We start from the raw sequence: 24,088 nt of genomic DNA on the forward strand, positions 1-24,088 counted from the left end.
GAGGTGGCAGTGCCCTGAAAAAATGAGTTTAATCGGAGAGCCAAGACCAAAACATGAAAACATGAGCAGGAAGAAGTCATTGTGTAATGAAATGCCGGCTGGTGTGGCGTAGGCTCTAAGAACATAATGTCTCACTTCACCAGCTGCGCTCCTGAAGCAGAGAAACACACTTTAGTAGCTGCTTGAGTCACAGAAGTTGCTAGATTGAGAGCATTCTTTTTTGAAAAGAATGTTAATAGTTATAAATCAAAGTCAGCCTCCCTCTTCTTTCTTCCCACTGTGTTTAGGTTGTAACTGAGCTGGAGGCAGAGTCCGCCTTTGCCAGGCCAGCCAGTACTCTTGTATCTTCACTCTTTGCATCAGTGGGGGGGAAGCCTCCCTGATGGGCTGACTCCCCACAGACATGCTCTGACATGGCCAGGGTCAGTGTGAAGGCTGCAGCACCCTTGCCCACTCGTATGTGTGAACACAGGGCGGGGGCGGGCTAGGTGCTGGAAGTGTGATTGATCGATGGGGGGCGCGTTTATTATTTGTCTACACTGATATTTCCACTTTTAGAGGGCAGGGGTGCTACTGTCTGGGATGGAGGTGGCAGTGCATCCAAACACATTGTCTTAGTAACTGTGCCCGAATCCACTGCCTCTAAAAGTTTTACAAAATAATAAGTGCCCTAGAACATTCCAGCGGTATAAAGGTGTGCTGTAGAAGAAGTGAAAACGCTGGCCCGCCTCTCACTACGCCCGAACATCCCATTCCCCAGTAATGTCCTTGGGAACAGTTTGTAACCTTTCCACACCTTTCTCCTAAATATATTTAGACAGTTTGATTTAGCAAAAGGTGGTGATCAAACTATTCTTGTTTTTCATAACATTTTTTTTCACGCTATATGTGCAGGTCTGCTTCACTGAGATTGTATCCCTCAGCCCAAAGGGAAACGCATGAAATATTTTGCCGCAATTTGCGTCTTCACACTATTTTGTGCAGTCTTTGCCCAACTGGGAGATACGATCTCATGAGTGGTGGTAGGAGATACTGTTCCTGGGCCTCTCATCCATGAAGCAGCAGCACATGATAGTTAAGAGAATGGACTCTGGAGTGTGGGATGGGGAATATCCCCTGGCTCTGCCACTTGCCAGCTGTGTGACCTTGGGCAAATTATCTAACCTTTCTGTGCCTCAGTTACCTTATCTCTGAAAAGGAAATGATGTGATAACATGTAGGGTTGTTGTGAAGGTTGCCTTCACGAAGTATGTAAAGCATTTAGAACAGCACCTGGCACGTGTTTGTTAGATCAGCCCCCTAGGTATTCTGTACTTTGTTTTTCACCCCTTACCCCATTAAATACCTATAACCACCCTACAGAGTAGATAGTATCACCCTGTTTTCCAGGTGAGGAAACCAGCTCGGAGAGGATATGACCAGCTCGGTCAGGATACAACCTGTCCGACCCAGGCCTGTGAGGCTCACGTGGTTTGCGCTGTGCTCCCCAAACTGTAAATCCTCCTCAGAGCCACAAACTCAGCAAGGGGGCAGATGATTAAAGGGATACCAGATTTTCAGTTTCAGCCATTCAGATATAGATTAAAATTTAATTTATGAAGAAGAATTTATTTCTGTGGAAAAAAATCTGTACTATTATGCCACTCAGATGAAATCATTTGGATTTTAAATTTGTAAAAAGTAGGTTCTAAGAGGTTGAATTTAGTATTTATCTGTCCTGATATGCATAGACGAATGGTTTTGTATTAGATGGCAGAGGTATTTGTAATGGAATTGAAAGCTATAGTCTCCTTCGGAAGAAAATTATAGTAGAAGGTGGTAATTTTTTAAGTAATCATAATGTATTTGGTTTTTGAGAATAATAACATCTATTAAAGTATGCAGAGAACTAAATTCTTAAGTTTTATGACTGAATTTGTAAGGACTAATGTTTAAAGACCAAGTTTTAACAATTTTATTTTCTTAACCCAACAGTTGGGTAACTCTAACTTTGTGAGAGTTTAGCAAAGACTTTAGTTGGTTATTTGTGAAAAATCCTGTGTAATATTTAGAAGTCCAGATGGTATCATGTTACTACCTTCCTGTATAATGAAAAAACTATTATTTTCTGATACTTGATTGAAGTTTGTTTTAGAATTCTGATTAGATAGGCAGTTGTGCCTTCTCAAGTTTGAACCTCAAGTGAACTTGAAAAGAACACTTAAAATAGTGTACTGTATGAGGGAAATTTTGTAATCAAGACATCACTTATGTTTCTGCCAAGCTCTCTTTCCGTGGGTAGAAGTGTTAGGAGAGATTTGGGGGATGATGAAGAGTAGTACTTTTCTCTAAAGGACTCACATCTTGTGCATCTCTTCCATTGCTGTTTCATTTATCCACTTTTGCTTGCTGGAATGAATATGCTAATTTATCATCAGTTATTTACTTGGGTATTTGTTGATTATTCTATTAAGATGCGTGGCAGGTATAGAAATGGAGAATGTGACTAAAGAGTCTAACTAGGAAAGATGAGATGAACTAAGGAGGACCTAGAGAATAGAGTTTAATGGCCTGTGTGGAGGGGATGATGGTGGGTGAGCTGTGCTTTGAAGAAGCGTTAGTTTAGGGGCAGGTGAAAGAAGAAAGCACCTGTGGAGCACACAGGCTGGAGTGAGTGTGCCGTATGTGGGACTCAGTTCATTTTATAAACATCTGCTGAGCACTTGCTGTGTTTTAGGAACTGTTGAATACAAAGATGAATACATTCCCCACCCTGTAGAAGTTCATAAACTAGTTTGGGAGACATCCAGCTATAATCATATGGAGGGAGTTGTTGTAATGCTGCATGATATCATTGTCATTATACCTGATGGGTTGCTTTTGTAGTGCATGGTATCATTTAGTCATGTTTCAGCAAGAAACATGTAATTATGGAAGGGACTCAGAAATGTAATATATATATGTAAATATATATAAAAACTTATGTTATCTATTGCTGCATAACAAATTACTCCAGAGTTTAGCAGCTTAAAACAACTGGCCTTTATCTCCCAATTTTTGTCCATTGGGAATCTGGGTGCCACTTAGCTGGGTGCCTGTGGCTCAGGATCTCTCACTAGACTGCCTGTAGGTGTTGACCGAGACTGCAGGCATCTCAAGGCTTGACTGGGGAGGATCTACTTCCAGACTCACTCACCTCGCTCCTGGCCGGCCTCAGGTCCTCACTGGCTGCTGGCTGGAGACATTGGTTCCTTGCCACATCAGCCTTTCATGGGGCTGCTCACAACATGACAGCTGTGACAGCTTGCTTTCCCTGGAAAGAGGGATCTAAGATACAGCGAGTAAGAAATGACCCCAAATGGAAGGCATGCCCTTTTTATAACCTAATTTGGAAGTGAAATCCAGTCCCTTCTGCTTTATTCTGTTTGTTAGAAGCTAGTCACGAAATGCAGCCCACACTCAAGGAGCAGAATAACCTAAAGGTGTGTGCAGGAATAACTGGGGGCCATCCTAAAGGCTGCCTGCCCCAAAATTCTATAAGCAGTTAATATATATTGAGCAACCCTGGATCTTTGGGGTAGAAGGAAGAAGAAGAACCAGGCAAGGAACTTTTCTGTTGGAAAAAAAACATGTATAATTAACCTGAATCACAAATGTTCTTGCTAAAGATCCGTAAGCTTAGTTTTGATGTTGTTTTAATATTTATTCTAGGAATAAATGGTAAAATGATTTAATTCCACCCTCATTAAACTTTCTGTGGAAGTGATCTCATTTCTGAGAGTTGTTTTTATGCCTTTTTAAAGCAAAGTAATCATAAATGAGAAAAAAGCTATTGTTTGTGGCATAGCAGAGAAGTTTACAAGTGTACCTCAATTTAAGTAGTAGGTAAGGTCCTTTAAGAATTGTGTGTTCTTAGTGGAATCATCTAGAATGAATTATAGGAACTCAGTCTTTTAAAGAACCTTGATGGAAATCTTTTATTATATTCTACTTTTAACATAGCTAGATTAATTGATTGTGTCTACGGTGTTGAAAGGTTGAATGGTAGAGAGAAAAGAAGCACAGTTTTGAAGACTGCGACTTGTGTCCAGGCTTCACAACCAATTAGAAGTGTGACCTCAGGCAATCCTGTTGACTTCCCTGAGCTCAAGTTTACTGTCTGTAGTATAAATACATATGAAAGAAAATACTTTGACATGAAGAGTGATAGATTTTTTTTTTTGAAACTCACTAAAATCTTCATTTTCTTTCAGAAACAGTATAATTATGTTTAAATGTCACACTGCTTCCCAATTTTCTGTCAGGATCCCAACCTAGAAAATGCTACTCGGTAATTCGTAAGTTCAGCATAATCATTTTACTCAGAAAAGACGAGAGTACCCTTGCTTATTTTACACTCAAGTATGTGACGTTGTACTTGGGGCGTATAGCAACATAGAGGCATGCCAAAGTAGTTCTTCAGAAATAGTGAGATAACATTTTTACTGAAGTAATTGCAATTTTACTGAAATTGGTACGATTTTCTGTTATGAAGATTTACTGGAATGTACTTGAGAGAAATACTTGGAACAGGGAAGTTTATTATATGCTTATATACATGTTTTCCACCAGGAGGGAACAAAACTGTGTCTTTCTGATATGTCGAATAGGAGATAAAATTCTTACTTATGGATTACTTTATAGATTTTTTTTCTTTAATTTATTTCAAGATTGTTCCCCTTCAATCTTGGATGAATGAAATGACTTTTACAAGTTGTTTAAATGCTTTAATCTTCAGGTTTCGCTCATAAAGTTCACTCATTGTTTTGGGAATTTGGGCAGCTACTCTAATTAATGGTATATAGAGAGAATTGGGGGTTACAGATTACTTGAACCAAAGCACAATTAACTGTTAACTGTTTTCCTTTCTTCTTCTGTGATGAACCTATAGTAACAGTGCTAGCATAACCAACCTTGTTTTTTACATGACTTGTCGTGGATAATCATGTCCACTATATAATGGTTTGCCATGACCTGATTAATATGTAATAATAATAATTTTTATATAAAATATGGAACTTAATTCCGTGTTCCAGCACCAAGCTTTAATGGAGTCCTCCATGGCTGCTTTTAAAGCTTTCAAGTTGAAAGGGACTTGGGATGGTATTAGATTTATGCAAAGCAGAGATACTTCTGTTATCTTTCTTATTTTGCTTTTGAAATTAATATTGACTCACTTTAATATAACATAATAGTTTGTAACCTTCCTCAATGAAATTTTAGCTATGATTGGGCTAGAATAGAATACTTTGCTTAAATGAGTCTCTTGGTTTGGGGATGCATATTGATGAGTCTTAAGTCTCTGTTCTTAGAAAGACTGGTTGGGTAACTTTTCTTTTATCACAAGCCTCATTGTGTGTCATTTGGTGCCTCATTGAACAGAAGAGGATACATAGAAACTTTTTAAACGGTGTGAAATTATATACTCTTCCTAAGTTTTGTTTCATAGCACTTCAGAATGGAGTTTTGGTTTTCACTTTGAGCATTTAACTAGACCTGAATATTTTGCAAGGTTTTTTTGTTTTTGTTTTTTACAGGACAGGGAACAACTTACTGGTGAAACCTGGAGACGCTGGAGAACTAAATTCACAGACCGAGAGTAACTGACTTAAATTACAGTTTTAAAGTATGGATATGTCGTAGACACATACTGTGTTTAATAATCTTTCTGTATGAGGAGAAAAGGCACTTAGGCACACTGTTGTATTTTCTAGTGATGTCTGTCTCAGGTCTTCTAAGGATTTATGTTCAATCCTTATTAAGAGCAACAATGCATTTTGTTACAGGTTTTAGAATCCTGTCATTTATACCAAACCGTCAGATCTGTGTCTAAGTGATGATGATAACAACTGATATTAATTACGTGTGTCCCATATGCCAGGCAGTGTGCTAAATACTTTATGTGCATTATCTCGCTTAATTTATTTATCTCGCTTTAGGGGATAATGGCAATTTACCAGTGAGGAAGCGAGGGCTTGGAGAGGTTAAGTAACTTACCCAAAGCAGAGCCGGGTTAGAATAGTTGGATTTATTGTCCCTTGGGTCCTGTTTTGCTTATAGCTAATATCTCTGAAAACCAAAAGTAAGATCATTTGTCTTTCTGGATGCAGATTCAACCTTCATCCTGCTCTTCCTGTTGCTGAAGGTACCCATTTAAGGTCACTGGGAAGTGCCACAGAGTTCAAGGTGCTCTTCTCAAGGCACATGAGTAGCAAAATAGCAAAAGATCAGTGCCAAACTAGATAACCTTCTGTGTGTATGTGTGTGTGACATCGTAATGTATTATATGACACATACAATCATTTGCACGAGTATATATTTTATGTTGCTATGTAATCTAGGAATTATTTGTCATCTCTCTTTTGTCCTTCTTTCAATCCATCTGCAAGTCCTGAAGGTTCTATCTCCAGGACACATCCCTAATTTATCTATGTGTCTCTGCTTCCACTGTCGGAGACGTAGTGCAACACTGGTCTTCTTGCCCGAACAAGAAGTTGCAGTCGCCTGATTTCGTCAGCGCCCACTATTGCCCACCTATAATCTCACAGGGTAGATAGAGTGGCCGTAATGATCTTTTTTAAAGCCTAAAAAGAGATCACGTTGCTTTCCCGCCTAAACTGCTTTAAGAGCTTTTCATTGCAATTTAGAGAAAATCCAGCTTTATACATCTATTCTTGCTTACTGTGCTTCAGGCATCCTGGCCACTTGTATATTTTTAATATGTACCAAGTTCTTTCCATCTTGGGTTTTTATACATGCTGTTTCCTCCACCTGGATTCCTCTGGTCATTGACCGTCTTGTAGTTGATTCCGTATCATTTAGTTCTCAGTTCAAATATCAGCATCTCTACGCAGCCTTCCTTGACGGATCTAGATACCCCCCCACCCTAATACTCTCGTTACTGTGTTGTATTTTCTTTTTTGTCATCACTCTGAGTGTGATGTTACTGTAACTTATTGCTTACTTCTTACCTGTTTCTTCCCTACCTGAATGTGTACTTCCTGAGAGCAGGGCTTCTCCTATGCCTAGAAAAGCGTGCCTGGCACATAGCAGCACAGTTAAAATTTTATTGAATGAATGAAAAATTTCATGTCACTTTAACATTATATTGTGAATATTTCCCCACAGTCTTAACTATTCAGAAGAGAGGTGGTAAACTCTTGATCTACAGTCCAGATCTGGCCTAAAGACACATTTTATTTGGCTTATTAAACAGTAGTGGTGTTTGAGGTATAACTGCCACTCAGTCAAGTGCGCAGGCCCTAAGTGTACAGCTTCATGAATCGTCCTGTTGTGTGTGCCTAAGCAGCCACCTCTCAGATCAAAGCGTATGTGGTGCTCTGATCTCCCCCTTCCAGCTGTTCCCCCTTCCACTGGATAACTTGCATAGTTACTCTTTTTAATTAGCGTCTAATATTTAAAAATTGGGAGATTTCACATAGAAATCCAGAATTTCAACATTTCTTAAAAAATGGAAAGATGTATCAGCACGGGAATTGCTTTCTTTTTTGGCCACAATTTATTGTGGCTGGGAAGCAGCTGTCCAAAGTGTTGACATGTGTTCTCCAGTTTGCCTGCAGTCTTCACCTCTCCTCTTCCTATCCCTGACCTTGAAATCAATTTCCAGTTGTGGTTTATAATTTCATCTGAATTTTTTTTTATGGTGGAGAAATAGTTACTACTTCCATTATCTCTGTAAAAAAGTAGAGGCATCGGGCTTCCCTGGCGGCGCAGTGGTTGAGAGTCCGCCTGCCGATGCAGGGGACACGGGTTCGTGCCCCGGTCCGGGAAGATCCTACATGCCGCAGAGCAGCTGGGCGCGTGAGCCATGGCCGCTGAGCCTGCGCGTCCAGAGCCTGTGCTCCGCAACGGGAGAGGCCACAACAGTGAGAGGCCCGCGTACTGGGAAAAAAAAAAAAAAAAAAGTAGAGGCATCAATGATAGACTAAAACGGTTATGTGTTTCTTAGTCTACTTTATTCCTATGCATTTCTTAACTTTTGTGTATGTGTTAGCCACCCTAATTCTACATGGCTATGTTTAAAGGTTACACGGTATTCGAGCGTATAAAGGTATTATTTATGTAACCAGTCTCCTACTGTGGAACATATATGTTATTTCTGGGTTTTTTTTTTTTTTTTTTTGGTATTGTAAAGAACAATATGTAGGTGAATCTTTGTGAAGATTGTTATTTTATTAGAATAAAATTTTAAAAGAGGAATTCCTGGATCAAAATATATTTTCATTATTAAGATTTTTGATACATATTGCCAGATTGCTTGGTAGTAGTATAAATTGAACTAATTTTTCTCGAGAGTAGTGTACGGGAGTATTCATTTCACTACGTCTATGCCAACACTAGGATTGTAATTAAAAGTTTTGTTAGTATAGTTAGTAAAAACAACAAAAAATGGGAATGCTGGCCAAGAAATTTTTCATCTTTTCATCTACGTAAGTAGGAATTGTACTTTAAAGGGTATAGTTTGGAAATATTTATTAGTTTGTACAATTCTGTACCTTATATTGTGAGTCTGATCATGTACCATGTACTTTGTGTATGAAGTAATGCGAATACCTTAGTATAACTCGAGAAGCCATTTACCTTGATTCTTGTACACACACACACAATTATTATTATTAAGCTCTACCATGTTCTGTATGAGAGTACAGGAGAGTAAATAATGCAGACTCCATCTGTTTTGAAGTACATACAACTAATTCTTACATATTGGCTTTATATTTGCTTTCATATTTTTAATTAGATGCTGTTATTCTGTGATTTGTTTCCTAAGGAGATGCCTACATAGAAGAGTGACAGCAGCTGGGCTGAATGTTTCACTGCTGAACTGGTTCCTCAGGTATCCTGGCTCTGGCGATTGCTATGGGAGATTGGATGACTGTTACAGATCCAGGTCTGTCTTCAGGTAACTGAGTTTAGAATAGTTGTAAGCAAAAGCAGTAATTATAAAGGTTAATTTTCAATGACACTGTAATTACCAAAAATATTGAAGATGTAACTAGAGAGAGACATAAATAGTTGTAAAATATATAATTTTCATCTTCAGTAAAATTATCACGGAGAGCTAAGTATTGTGCCTAATCAGTGGGGTTAAGTGCTTTGGCTGACTAGTTGATTACTTGAGGGGGAGACTTTTCTGCATTTGAAATACATTGGCTACTCTAGTACATTTCTCTGATTTATTCCTTTAATCACATAAACTTTGAGTGCATAGACAAGTGGGTTTTATCTATCAGTTTTATAAATCTAAAGTATTGTAAATTAAGATAGTATATTGTAGCTTAACATGCCTTTTCTAGGAGCACCACTTTATTAGTTGTATCTTTTTGGAAAAAATTATATAGTTTTCATACAAAAACCAGCTTTGTCCTAATTTGAAAAAACTTAAAAATATTTCTATAATTCAAAATCTTTGGTAATGGAGATTATGTTGTTAGCTTTGCATGCATTTTTACAAATTATTTACATAAATGCCTTTTACTGATTCTTTCAGAAAGCAAATATATCTCTCAATATACCTCAGAAACAAAGATGTCTCCATCAAGTTTATACTCACAGCAAGTGCTATGCTCTTCAATACCTTTATCAAAAAATGTGCACAGTTTTTTTAGTGCCTTCTGCACAGAAGAGAATATTGAACAAAGTATTTCATATCTTGATCAGGTAACATGTTTTGTTTTTGTAAGAAGCAATAAATAACATAAATCATGTTATATAATAGAACATATCAAAGGTATGAGAAAAACTTGTCAAGCACAAGTATGTTACATATTGGCCCAGGACTTATATTAGATTTGCAGAGAACCTTGGTGACCATCTAGTCTAGATACACGAGGTAAACTTTTTTGTCTGTCTGGATCAGGTTGGATCCCCCATCACCCCAGGGGCTCCTCCACGGGGAGTCTTACCCTTATTTTACTGATGCAGAAACCTAAGTGCCTTCTCCAGATCACAGGTGATCGTAGAGCAGAGGCTAAAAGAGTGCAGTTCTCTTAGTTCTTTGTCCTTTGACATAGGTGCTACTTTCTTAACTATTCTCAGGATAGTTTTCTTTCTCAGAAAAGATTTCTGTCTTTTGTTTATTTATTAAGTTGTCCGGTAACCAACTTTTAGGAAAACATTTTCTCCTACTAGGAATTGACTACTTTCGGTTTTCCTTCATTATATGAAGAATCCAAAGGTAAAGAGACAAAGAGAGAATTAAATATAGTTGCTGTTTTAAATTGTATGAATGAGCTACTTGTACTTCAGCGGAAGAACCTTCTAGCTCAGGAAAATGTGGAAACACAGAATCTGAAACTGGGAAGCGATATGGACCATCTGCAGAACTGCTATGCAAAACTTAAGGTAGAAATTACATCTCAATCTGTATTTCAATGCCATTGTTATGTAGTTTGAAACTATAAATTTTCATTGGATTTATTTAGGAAACACATTTTAGGGTTTTTTTTTTTTTAAGTTTTAGGATTTTTTTAAACTGGAAAGTAAAACTGAATGTAATTTGTACAAATCAGTTGTGCTGCTTCCTAATACTATCTATATCGAAGGCGATGATTTTATGAACTGTTTAGTGTCTTGCTGAAACTGTAGAAAGTTAGATTAGGAAGTACTTAATATCTGAGGAAAATAAAATAAGGATTCTCCCACCCTATCCAGTCTTGCTTAATAAAGTAGATGCTTAACTTAAAATAGTCTTATTGTGAGAGATTGCATCGATTTGACTGCATCAAATTTCAAGAATATTCTTGAGAGCATCTGTGCCCTCTAGGAAAAATCTTGAGTTTACCGCTTGCAAGGCAGAACTGGCGTCATGCCGTAGTCCCACCCTTTTTGACCTGAAGTGTTCTACTTTGCTTGGTCACCTGTCTTCTTCATACTTAGCTCCAAATCATTTTTGGCTCTTTCTCAGAGTGTGCCGTAGAAGTGTTAAAAAGTATTAAAACAGAAATTATGAAAATGTTCAGTGGCAACATCACTGGAATAGGTAAAGAGTCTTTCAAGGGATCCGCTTTGAAGGTCTTTTGTATACACATTAAAAATCGGTATTTAAATTAAATAAAATTTGATATTCAAATTTAGGTAAATTTTGTAACACTATAGTATCAAGCTTTATAGTAATTGTTTTAAATAAACATTTTGTGTGGTGCTAAACTTCAATTTTAGGTAACAAACCCTAGTTTATGTAACTTGTTTTTACTAATCTTTTAAGGATTCAGTTGCTCTGAATCCTATGTTAATTTTAGTCAAAATTGCATATGAATGTTTTAGGAGCAGCTGGAAACCTCCAGGAGAGAAATGATTGGTCTTCAGGAAAGAGACAGACAGTTACAATGCAAGAACAGGAATTTGCATCAGCTACTGAAAAATGAGAAAGATGAGGTGAGTTGTCAGTTATTGCAGATAGAGTTTAAGTGAATTTTTTTTTTTTCTTTTGGAATTTGAGGTGACCATAATGGTCACGACTTTAAAACAAGAAAGAACCATTTGTTCACCCTGTGTCACACTGGCCTGGAGGAACTGTGTGTATAGTGTCATATCACATTTAACTGAGAGGCCAGGAGCCCTCCCCACCACCCTCTCCCCCAGGCGCATCCATTTGCCCTAGTAGGTTAGTCCAGAGCTCGTGACATCCCAGTGTCCTATACCATCTGTCGTGGACTCACAAGCACTGTTAACTTTTTGTCAGACACAAGGGCGCTTTAAATGCAGATCTTTTATTCTCTGCTATACCTTTACTTATATCTGGAACGCCTCTTCTTGCAGTGTCTTAAATGTCAACATTGTTCATCCAGTCAGGCAATTACTTGACTAAATGGACACTCAAGTTACTGTTTAAAAAAAGCAATTCAGTTTAAAAATCTCATTTTTAGGCTGAAGACATCATAATTCTAATCTCATTTTTGCTTTATTGATTACTTAGTATTTGGGCCTATAGAGTTAATGCATTTGAAATTATCTTTCAATTTATGTAAGAAGAAATCATTGTTTTTATTGCTCTGCAGTTTGATTTCTGACCACGTGATAACTATAAAACCATAACATTTTCAGTGTTGTATATGTTGCTCACTATAATTAAAGACTTCTAAGGGAGAGTATTTCTTTAAGGACCTTGTAGTGATTTAGACAGATTTGTTTTACCATATTTGATTATTTAGTAGTATATTTAGTAAGTGGGTAAGAAGTATCTTAACTAAACCACAAGGTTACTTATACTTTTCCTTGAGTTATTTCACAGAAAATTTTGACTTAATCTGTTGATTATACTTGAAATGTTTTGACTATAGTTCTTCCTCAGTGAGGATTAAGTTGAACACGATCATCTCTAGCAGAGATAAAGAATGTCAGTATAGAACTTACTTCCTTTCCAGGGCTGCATGAGAAATCTTAGTAGATATAAACATTGACCAGTAGTGCTTGGCATATAATATGTACTCAGCAAATGTCTGAACTGGATTCTCTCTGCTGTTTGTCTCACTCTAATTTGAGAACTGTTTTTGATCAGAGAAAAATGAACCTGTTTATCTGCTGCCAAGTGTCATGACTAATTGGCCTTGTCACAGATTGATAAAGGATAAAGTGATTCAAGTCATTAGTAAAAGGAAGTCATTACAAATGATCAGATGAAATCTGCTTGCTTCAAATGAAGTTTTAATCACATTAATACTTCCATAAGAGTTTGTGGTTTCTAAATGATCAGAATCTGTATGTAGCGTGAAAGGTGTAGACGATAATTTAGAGAGCAGCTCTGGAAATTTCATAGTTAAAACATAAAAACTTTATGTGCTTCATTTAATGATATTTTAAAGAGTGATTTCCAGTGGTTACAGAGAAGGAGGAATAATCCTAGAATTCTTAAACTATTATATGAGGAGCTGAATTCTAGGCTTCTTTTCTCTACTGAATTTGTAAATTTTAACGGGGTTTACTAGTCCTAAAGGGACTCACTTAATAGAAAATGCTTTTTTTAGGTGCAGAAATTACAAAACATTATTGCAAGTCGAGCTACTCAATATAATCATGATATGAAGAGAAAAGAGCGTGAATATAATAAACTAAAGGAACGTCTACATCAACTTGTTATGAACAAGAAGGATAAAAAAATAGGTAAGGAGCAGCTGGCTAAGATAAAGCAAAGGGAACAAATAAGCTAGTATTACACTAAGAAACAAATGTAGAGGGATTGAGCTCAATAATTCATGAAGTGTCCTTTTCATGCTTTATACAATTGATTTTAGATGGTATATATCCATGTAAACTAGAAATTGAGACAACTGGTTAGTTGAAAAATAGTAATTTTGCTTTGCTCCATTAGTTGCATATAAGAATTGCATATATATTTGTTAACAGATGTAGGATTAATCCACAGAGAAAAGCTAATCCAGAGGAAACTCTAACCTTTCATAGCAAAGAACTGATTATATTAAAAATCAGGATCAGTTTCTGAGTACCAAAAGTGTGATTTTTGAGTTAACTTCATAAAATGGTTCATCAGGCCAAATCATTCATGTCAGTTTGAGTTCTTTTAAATTAGTTTAGCTGTGCATTTTTTTTTTTTTTTTTTTTTTTTTTTTTTGCGGTACGCGGGCCTCTCACTGTTGTGGGCCTCTCCCATCGCGGAGCACAGGCTCCGGACGTGCAGGCTCAGCGGCCATGGCTCACGGGCCCAGCTGCTCTGCGGCATGTGGGATCTTCCTGGACCAGGGCATGAACCCGTGTCCCCTGCATCGGCAGGCGGACTCTCAACCACTGCGCCACCAGGGAAGCCCTAGCTGTGCATTTTTGAAGTACAGCCAACTGGGAAAGTTTTGTTTGTTAAAGTATACTTTTTTTCTATTATTCTTTTGAAACTTAATTTACAACTTATTTCATTCAAGTTTGTGCATAATTCCAAGTAAATAGTATAGATTAAAAAGTAGAACTACACTATTCAGCCATAGAAAAGAACGAAATAATGCCATTTGCAGCAACATGAATGCAACTAGAGATTATCATACTAAGTGAAGTAAGTCAAAGGAGAAATACAAATACCATATGATATCACTTATATGTGGAATCTAAAATATGGCACAAATGAACCTATCTACAAAACAGAAACAGACTCACAGACATAGAGAACAGACTTATGGTTGCCATGGGGGAGGGGAGGAAGGAGGAGGGGTGGACTGGGAGTTTGGGGTTAATAGATGCAAACTATTACATTTAGAATGGATAAACAACAAGGTCCTACTGTATGGCAAAGGGAACTATATCCAATCTCCTGGGATAAACCATAGTGGGAAAGAATATAAATAAAGAATGTATATATGTGTAATAACTGAGTCATTTAGCTGTACAGTAGAAACTAGCACAACACTGTAAATTAACTGTAATTCAATAAAAAAAAATAGAACTACACACACACAAAAGTAGAGCTGCACAGATAAAGTGTTGCTGGCCTGCCAAGATTCAGGGAACAGGAAATATGTGCATTGATTTATTGAAGAGTGGTTTCCAAGTGGGCTACAGGCTGTCATCTAACCTACATTATACATTATTCTGAACTTGGACTTGCATACAACAGCTGATGAGCAGATGTTTCAAGCTGTCACATGGTGGGCTAAGCCTGTTACCAGCAAGCAGTTCAGTGTTCACTGTGTCACTGTCATTCTGTACAGCAGCGCTGTTGCAGTTTTTTGAACATTTTATTTTAAAATTATTGAAAAATTTAAGTGTGATAAGTAGCAGTTAAGACAAGATTAGAAATCTAAGTATTCTGAGATTATAAATCTTAAACTTGGACACATTGGTTTTTAAGATTGGTTAACCTTGTGTTCATTCATAAAGGGAATAGCAAAATTAAAGAGCAGGATGAAATGCTAGAAGTATAAAATGTAACAGTTAGAGAAGTTTATTAAATACTTAACCCTATAGCAGAGCCCTTATATTATGGTCGTCTGGCTCTTTTCCTGGTCCAGACCCAACTGGAAGTGACAGTTCTGTAATGATTTTTATCAGCTCTAAAATTTTAATAACTTATTCTCATCTTTTTTCCTTCTTATGCCAACTGCTTTCATCTCTACCTGGGGCAGAAGAGACATTAATACTGTCAGGAGCCTTGTCTCCTTTGATGATGAGGATGATCCTCAGGTGGTCATGATACAGGGCATGGCAAACTTTTTCTGTAGTGATCCAAATAGTAAATATTTTGAGGTTTGTGGGTTCTGTGGTCTTTTGTCACTCTGCCACTGTAGTGCAAAAGTAGCTATAGAAAAGAGATGAACAAATGGTGTGGCTATATTCTAATAAAACTTTATTTACAAAATCAGGCAGCTGCCCACAGGCCATAGTTTACTAACCCCGATGATAAAATTAATAATGATAATTAAATGAACACTTATTAAGTGCTTACTGTGTTAAGTACTTTAACATTTCTTTCACTCTTCACAACTCTTTGATAGATACTTTCATTATTCCCACCCAATTGATGAAGAAACAGGCTTAGCAGTTAAGTAACTTGCCAAGATCTCAGGCTTATGAGTGATGGAACTGGAACTTAAAAATCTGGGCTGTTTGAGCCTAAATCCTAATTTGTATACCAGTTGACTTACGTCCCTAACGCATGTAGACCATTGGGGTTTTAAACACTTAAACTTGTATGGTAAGAATTGGTTTTGTTCTGTGTGTTCATGTTTGTAGCTATGGAAGTTTTAAATTACGTGGGGAGAGCAGATGGAAAAAGAGGCTCCTGGAGGACGGGTAAAACTGAAGCCAGGTAAGGCACGAATGAAACTGACACATTTAATCAGACTTCCCTTTCTATACTGCATTTTCATACTGACAGTTTCTTTCTCAGGAACGAAGATGAAATGTATAAAATTCTCTTGAATGATTATGAATATCGTCAGAAACAAATCCTAATGGAAAATGCTGAACTTAAGAAGGTTCTTCAGCAAATGAAAAAGGAAATGATTTCTCTTCTTTCTCCCCAAAAGCAGAAACCTAGAGAAAGAGCAGATGATAGTACAGGAACTGTAAGTGGCTCTTTCCTCTCTAATACAGTCTTCAGATCGCTGATTAGAACAATTAAAACAGTAGATAGAGATTCTCAATGGGGACGCTGTTGATATTTTGCGCAGGACACTCACTGCTCTGCTACCCCCAGTCACTCTGACAACCAAAAAAATGTCCCTGTAAGTTTCCAGACATGCCCTAGGAAATGATGGAGGTGATTTTTCTGGGGACTTAATCTGTGCCAAGCACCATGAAAAGCACTTTATAAGCATTGTCTCATTTTAGTCTTATAATAATTGATGCTTTGGGTACTATGATTATCCCTATTTTATAGGTGAGGAAATTGAGGCACAAAAGCTATCTCAGTATCACGCATGACAGAACTAGGATTTGAATCCAAGTCTGTCTCACTCCAGAGCTCATGCTTTTAACCACTGTGCCAAATATCCTTTAAGTAGCTTAAATGTTGAGTAACTTTAGCAGGCTCTACTTTTCAGAGAGTGAAACTTTTATTAACTTTGGGAACCAAAGAATCACTTAGTCCATAAATTTATTGAATGTTCGTTATGTGTTCTAGTCCCTGGAGAGAAAAAGCTGAGAAGATTTTGACTGTTTCCTTTGCCTTAGTTCAGGCTGCTAAGGCAAAGTACCATAGACTGGTTGGCTTATAAACAAACAAAAATTTATTTCTCGCAATTCTGGAGGCAATCAGGATGCCAGCAGGGTTGGTGTCTGTGAGGGTCCTTTTCATGGTCGGATTGCTGACTTCTTTCATCCTCACATGGTGGGAAAAGGTGAGAGAGCTCACTGGGGCCCCATTTATGAGGGCTTCACCCTCATGACCTAATCACTTCCCTAAGATCACCCACCTCCGAATGCCATCACATTGGAGGTTAGGATTTCAACATAAGAATTCTGAGAGAACACAAACATTCAGACCATTGCATCCCACAGGAACCTTTTTTGAGAGAGACAGGCATATAGAGAAGTAATTATTATACACATTAACAGCTATAATAGGGTGGTACAGTGTGTAAAATAAAACAATTATGGCAATCAAGAAAGGTATCACAGGGGAAGTCACATTTGAATTGGCCCTTAGTAGGTGTTTTTTGAGGTAGAAAGCCTGGGGAAGTCATTTGATGAGGGCATAACATGTAGAGGTCAGAAAAAAAAGTCATGTAATGGTGAAAATGTTTTTAAACTTAGTTCTTTACATATAAATTTAAATTCTGGACTCAAGCAAGTTCACATTAGTAACTAAAACCTGAAAATAACAATGTTGATGAAGAGTAGTAATTACCAGTAAGTCACCAAACATGTTTTATTAACCTATATTTGAGGATTATTTTGTGGTTTCACAAATCAGTCCAACTGATAAGCTCATCTCCTTTTTTTTTCTTCTTTAAAAAAAGAACCTGAATGTTCTTTTTAGACTCTCCAATTTGGGGTCTGCTTGACATATCTTATATTCAGTTAACTAACCTTTTCTCTCAAAGTCTATCACTTTGGGTCAGTTCTTAACACTCACTAATACCTTGCCAGGGTTAGCATTGTTTCTGTAACTCCTGTGGTTTCTTCAGTTTTGGACCCAACCTTTACTAATGTCTCATTACCAGCTTTTAGTCAGCAAAAGTAGGTAGTAAATCAAGGCGATCTTTTTCAGATGATAGTATCCTGTATAATTTCTCATAATTCAAGTGTTGAAGTTTGGAGAAACAATAATATCTTAAGTGTATTTTCTGTTTTTTAAAAGATCCTTTTTTTCTAGATACATTATCTCTTAAAATTTAAGTAATTCACCCATTCCTTACTTGTAAGGAAAGATTTGGGCCCATTATAGCAAGAAGGGTAAGACATAACCTTGGAATGCCTAGGTAGCATCCAAATTTTCATTTATTATTTTGCTTAATAGTAGCCAAAATATATACCCAAAATTCACGTTAAATGCATTTTTAATTTTTTTGTGGTTTTAGAGTTTCACTCAATCTGGCAATTATTAATGTGCAGCAGTTAATTTTAATAATGAATTTGTAGTATTCTGGTATGCCTTGAAATGTATAGCAGAGAAGGTGTAGCTCCTTGGAAGAATTACTGGCAGGTAGCGCCAGAGTGTTGATTGGCAAGAACCAGAGTCACAAGGAGACACACCCTGGGTTTTTCCCCACTTACGCCCCCTGGGAGACCTAGACCTCTACCAACCCATTGCTGACCTCAGACTATTGGTACAGTTCTTCAGACTCAGTCACTCCCTCACTCCTGCTGCATCTATCAGTACATGTGGGAACAGTCTAATCAGCCCTTCTTTCTTTTCATCGTCTCTTCTTTTTTTTTTTCCCCCAGCAAGGTATATTGTTCAAATTAGTTAAGTATATGTATCTACTATCCTGGATATTAATAACAAATTAGGACCATTTTATGTAGATGCAGGTTATTATGACTAAATGTATTATGAATACATTTTGTATTGCTTCCCTATGTTCTTTATCCTGCTTTTGACTTTATTTGATCATATCAGTAAAGGTTGCTACATTTTCCTGTGATTTAATCTGAAAATGCATGTAAATAGAGTACAGAGAAAAATATCTCCAGTTTTATAAAAAGAAATTATATGAGAAAAATAGGATTAACAGTTGCTTTTACTTTGGAGATTATTTCACAGGTTTATTTGTCAAAGCAACCAAAAATTGGAGGCAAGTTGGACTGGAGCTGTGTGACACCAGGAAAGTTAGTCTGCTTCTCTAAGCTTCAGTTTCCCCACGTGGTAACATGATTTGAGGACTAATTAACATGTGAAAGCACCTAATAGCATGAGGCAGGTTCCTCTTCCTTACACAGTTCCATGACTTTTGACACTAACTATGTTGGGCTTCAAATTCAGCTTTGAAGAGACCTGAGTTGGGGAATTTCTATCTTCAGTATTAATTGCTTTTTCTCAAGACATTTATGTTAAGGACTGGGTCATTTATGCTTCAGATACAGCACAGAAATGATCTTGATATGTGTCTCTGACCCAGTCTGATGACTACTGCCTGAGTGTCTAAAGCCATTTTAAGATTCTGGTCTTTCCCTCTCATCTCTGGCCACTTGCAGGTTATCTCTGATATTGAAGAAGATGCTGGGGAACTGAGTAGAGAGAGTACGTGGGACCTTTCCTGTGAAACTGTGAGAGAGCAGCTTACCAACAGCATCAGAAAACAGTGGAGAATTTTGAAAAGTCATGTAGAAAAACTTGATAACCAAGGTAAGTACTGCCTGACTACAGGTAGATTGAGCTGTGACACTCAGTAAGCTGACTTCAGTCAGTCACCTAGAAAGGCAATACGGGCTCAGACTGAAGTCCTTAGCTCAGTCTGGTGGTTTGAAAAGCAAGACTCTGCCTACTTCCAGACATGCGGTTTGAACCTCACTGAGAAAAAATGCTTTGCTCTCAGAGTGAATGTCTCTGAAAAAAGGACATCATATGTCCATCTGCTCTGAGTGCAGAAGACAGTTGAATAAAGTGAACTGAGTCTCTTACTGTATCATGGAAATCGGGAAAATATTAATCATAATATAGTATAAATATGAACCTTTTGCTTATTATTCCTAGATACTTGCCTATTCCTAGGTTGCTAATAATTCATTTCTAAATTATTTTCAAAATAATAGACACTTGTTGCAAAGTATCAATTAGGAAGTGTTGGTTTGGCCAAAAAGTTCGTTCGGTTCACGAATACCTTGTTCAGTAAAGTTCTTGGGTCACTTGTAGACATGTGGATGGACCTAGAGACTGTCATACAGAGTGAAGTAAGTCAGAAGGAGAAAAATATTGTATATTAACTCATATATGTGGAATCTAGAAAAATGGTACAGATGAACTGGTTTGCAAGGCAGAAACATAGAGACACAGATGTAGAGAACAAACATATGGACACCAAGCGGGGAAAGCAGGGTGCGGACAATGGTGGTGGAATGAATTGGGAGATTGGGATTGATTGTATACACTGATATGTATAAAATAGGTAACTAATTTAAAAAAAAAGAAAATTCTTTAAAAAAAAAACAAAACAATAGACATTTGATGCAAAATATCAATTAGGTATTGGGTTGGCCAGAAAGTTCATTCGGTTAGTAAATATATTGTTCTTGGTGGAAATGAAAAAATGTCTTTTATTTTTACTTAAAAACCGAACGAACTTTTTGGCCAACCCAATATATAAAGTACAATATTCAGGTCTCTATTCCCTATGTGTAACACCTAATCGTTTGGTGCATACCTTTCTAGACCTTTCTCTCTGTGCTCGCAAAATATTTATTTTAAGTGTATACAAACCAAAAATTGAATATTACATGATTTTTTCCTACACTGTGTTTTTTTCACTTAACAGTCTATTATTTTAGATACCACTTCTTGTCATTATAGATAGTATAAATAGATATATGTAGATGAATATATCCTTATTTTATATTTGTTAAGATTTGCATGCTTTTAAATCAAGAAAATTAAGATTTCTGCTAAGTAAATGAAAGCTATTTAAAGAAAATTTATTCTAAATGGTCAAAAATGACAAACTCAGTGCTAATTGTCTCCAAAAATAAAGAGCAATCAGCAAAATTATAGTATCAAAATTACTTTACATGAGATTTTATTGATTTCAGTCATCATTGTCTATTAGTAAATAGCAAGTATTTTCGGACTTCATATTTGTCGAATTTAATAACAGCAAGATTTGTAGCACTGCACTGATCTTTGAGGAAGTGTCAGAAGAACATAGTTTATGAATGTTAATTTTTCTGTGAATATAGGTTGTACATTTTTAATTAGGACATAATCGTGAATAAATATGAATTACAGATTAAATGTTGACAATAGAGCTCTGTAAGTAAGGATATCATTTAGTCCAGAAACAGCACGAATTTATAGTTGCCATGAACTCCTTAGAGCTGCTTTGTGCTTTTTAAAATTTTTTAGTGTTAAAATAATATACATTTTGTTTTATTTTATTACAGCTTATAGAATTTTTAAAGGGCAAAGGAAATACCTACCTTTTAGGAAACCTACAAGATTCCAGAAAGGGAAAAGTTCTGCGAGCCTTGATTTTTAAACATATGTGTCCAAACACCATAAACTAAAATGATGACTGTAAGGTTTATGTCAAATTACTGGTTTTGTGTTAGTTTCAAAGGTACACCTAGAAGGTTTTAATGATGAAGATGTAATCTCACGTCAAGACCATGAACAAGAAACTGAAAAACTTGAGTTAGAAATTCAACAGTGTAAAGAAATGATTAAAACTCAGCAGCAACTTTTACAGGTAAATGCGAGGCACCTTTTAAAGCTGGTCTCCCCTGTGAAGGGTCAGAATTTTACTTAATCTTACTATATTTTTACCCCTTTATTTCATAAGATGTGTAGTATTTGACATTTTTCAGTCTAAACTAAGTTCTGTACTTGCCCGGAGATAGACCACGTAGCACCCCTTAGTAGGGGCTTTGCCAGTTAGAAGCATTTGGGAAATGAGACTCCTCATTTCGGTTGACTTTCTGATTCTTTATCATTTCTCTCCTTCCCCTAAAGTTTGACCTGCTTTTCCCTTGTGTTCATTTCAACTTGTTGGAGTGTTGCAGGGACCCTCTGGAACTTACTATGGTTTAAAATTTAATAGCAGCAGCTCGCTACTGCGTGTGATGATGACACCACTTCACTGCTCCGAGACTGTTACTTGTTGGAAGAAAAGGAACGCCTCAAAGAAGAATGGTCCCTATTTAAGGAGCAAAAGAAGAATTTCGAGAAAGAAAGACGAAGCTTTACAGAAGCAGCTATTCGCCTAGGATTGGAGGTATTTTAAGCAATTGGCTTTCCTTGTAGAGCGTTTGAAGGTCCTGGAGAGGTCAGTAGAATGCATCTAAGTTCTGCTTTTTCTTGTTTCTTTGCTATCCATTTTTTTTCTCAAGTATTTTACTAGTGATTTCACAAATAGCTTGAAATGGAAGCTATAACAGAAGGATATCATTTTGCCTTTACCAGATTTGGGAATTGAAAAAAAAATTTTTTATTGAAAAAACTATAAGCATTTATCATCCTTTTTGGGTGGCTTTATTTTATTTTGTTTTGTTTTGTTTTATGTTATTTTTTTGGCTGCATTGGGTCCACGTTGCTGCACGCAGGCTTTCTCTAATTGCGGCAAGCAGGAGCTACTCTTCATTGCAGTGCATGGGCTTCTCATTGCAGTGGCTTCTCTTGTTGCAGAGCATGGACTCTGGGGGCACAGGCTTCAGTAGTTGAGGTGTGCGGGCTCAGTAGTTGTGGCTCATGGGCTCTTGAGCACAGGCTCAGTAGTTGTAGTGTACGGGCTGAGTTGCTGTGCGGCGTGTGGGATCCTTCTGGACCAGGGATCGAACCCGTGTCCCCTGCATTGGCAGGCAGATTCTTAACCGCTGCGCTGCCAGGAAAGTCCGTTGGGTGGCTTTCTACTGTTAAGGGTTTAGCTTCACACAAGAGGTTTCTTTTGGGCATCTGTCATGTCTCCACTGTCAGTAGGTGTAGAGTCAGAAGAGAGTGCAACCAAGAACATGTCTTTTGTTTTTAAAAAAGGGGGTTGGGGTAGAATACAGTAAAAATAAAGTTCTCTCTCTCTCCATCCCCTTACCCAGGGATGAATGCATTAACAGTTAACAGTTTGAACTGTGTGTGTATACACTTCGACAGGTCGCTTTTTTATTTAGCAGTGTATTACCTACATATTTCCTTTTCAAAAATTAGAGAAGTAATGTCTGAAAATGGTTTAAAAAAAGAAATTCAATCCATACAAAAAGCTACAAGGTAAGACGTATCCTCCATTCTTATTGCCAGTTTCATTCCTCAGAAGTAACCACTGTTAAAAGTTTGTGATTCTTCTGGGAAGTACTATTTTAACTTGAAATAAAGTTCAACCTTCCCAGAAGTACTATTTTGATCGATATAAGCCTATCGCTCCCCCACTATGAAAGATAAGGAGTTTAGTGTCTTTATCATACCTCCCATCTACACTTTCTCATTTACATATGATTTCTTCATAATATTTTTACTTTTTGAAGCTACTTTTTAAAGAATTATTTCTCCTGGTTGACTTTCTTGCTTTAAGTAAATTTGTTTAATGCTTCCATTTCAGGTTTGCTCAACTTCAGACAGTACAGGTTTATCCCTTGTTGCACTGCTCTTACCCTTCGGCTCCCCATGTTTTGTCTGTGATATTAGTTTTCATTGTCAAGGATTATCACGTTTATATTCTGTCTTTTAATACAATTCAGGTGTAAGTACTTTGTCTAAGATGGAGACTTAAGAATTAAAAACCAGACAGAACGTTGGTAACATAGTGATTATGTAAATGTTATTCATTCTATAGCCAAGTAATTTTTTTGGACACATAAAAAATATTCTGTTATTAAGATTTTGCCACATGGAGGAAAATCTTCCATGTATCACTATGTAGTAAATACTTTGACTTTCTTTGTAGCTTCCTTTATGATTTCCTGAATCAGATTCAACTTATATCTCATGTTATAGTCTCTTTCTTCGGTTCCTTTTCCAATTTGCTGTATTACTTTCTTGAGTCATTTTCTCATAAGTAGTGTGTGAGTGAAAAATATTCTGAATTCTGGAATATCCGAAAAACACATTCTTACTTGATTGGTTTGGCTGGATATAGAATTTAGTTTTCCAACTTTTCCGCTCACAACTTTTGAGTTATTCCATTTCTTCCAGTGTTTTGTTTTGCTCACGAGAAGCCTGGCTGTTACATAACCTGTATTACTTTGTAGATACCTGTGTTTTGTTTTTCCCCCTCTCTGGAAGCTTTTGGAATTTTGTGTTCTTAAGAGTTCTGCAATTTTACCGGGAAAAGTCTGGGTAGCTCCTTTCAGCCTGAAGACACTATATTTCTTCAGCTTAGGGATATTTTCTTCAATTCTGTATTTTTTCCTTCTTCTCTTGCATTCTGGAACTTCTGTTAGACAAATGTTTTGCCTTCTGACTACATCTATAGATTGACTTTATGTCCTGAATTCAGGAATATTTTCTCACTCTTATCTTGGGCATCAC

At 36.9% G+C, this 24,088-nt stretch overlaps 1 protein-coding gene across 19 annotated transcripts in view; it reads left to right on the forward strand.

Moving 5' to 3' along the window:
- Positions 1–24,088, forward strand: part of SSX2IP (SSX family member 2 interacting protein) — a 42,985-nt gene that overhangs the window by 8,836 nt on the left and 10,061 nt on the right. For 9 of the 19 annotated variants that reach the window (XM_033864094.2, XM_033864118.2, XM_073787961.1 and 6 more), the window contains exons 2-11: positions 8,810–8,941; positions 9,530–9,699; positions 10,171–10,383; positions 11,305–11,415; positions 13,005–13,140; positions 15,712–15,787; positions 15,857–16,046; positions 19,120–19,270; positions 21,187–21,323; positions 21,675–21,848. In XM_033864094.2, coding sequence (XP_033719985.1) covers positions 8,899–8,941; positions 9,530–9,699; positions 10,171–10,383; positions 11,305–11,415; positions 13,005–13,140; positions 15,712–15,787; positions 15,857–16,046; positions 19,120–19,270; positions 21,187–21,323; positions 21,675–21,848 — 1,401 coding nt within the window. In that variant the 5' untranslated portion in view covers positions 8,810–8,898. Of the gene's footprint in view, positions 1–5,555; positions 5,645–8,809; positions 8,942–9,529; positions 9,700–10,170; positions 10,384–11,304; positions 11,416–13,004; positions 13,141–15,711; positions 15,788–15,856; positions 16,047–19,119; positions 19,271–21,186; positions 21,324–21,674; positions 21,849–24,088 lie in introns of those variants that run through there. The other 10 variants (XM_033864103.2, XM_073787958.1, XM_033864120.2 and 7 more) reach the window with 8 other exon arrangements.

This window comes from Tursiops truncatus, chromosome 1, assembly GCF_011762595.2.
Source record: "Tursiops truncatus isolate mTurTru1 chromosome 1, mTurTru1.mat.Y, whole genome shotgun sequence".
NCBI lineage: Eukaryota > Metazoa > Chordata > Mammalia > Artiodactyla > Delphinidae > Tursiops > Tursiops truncatus.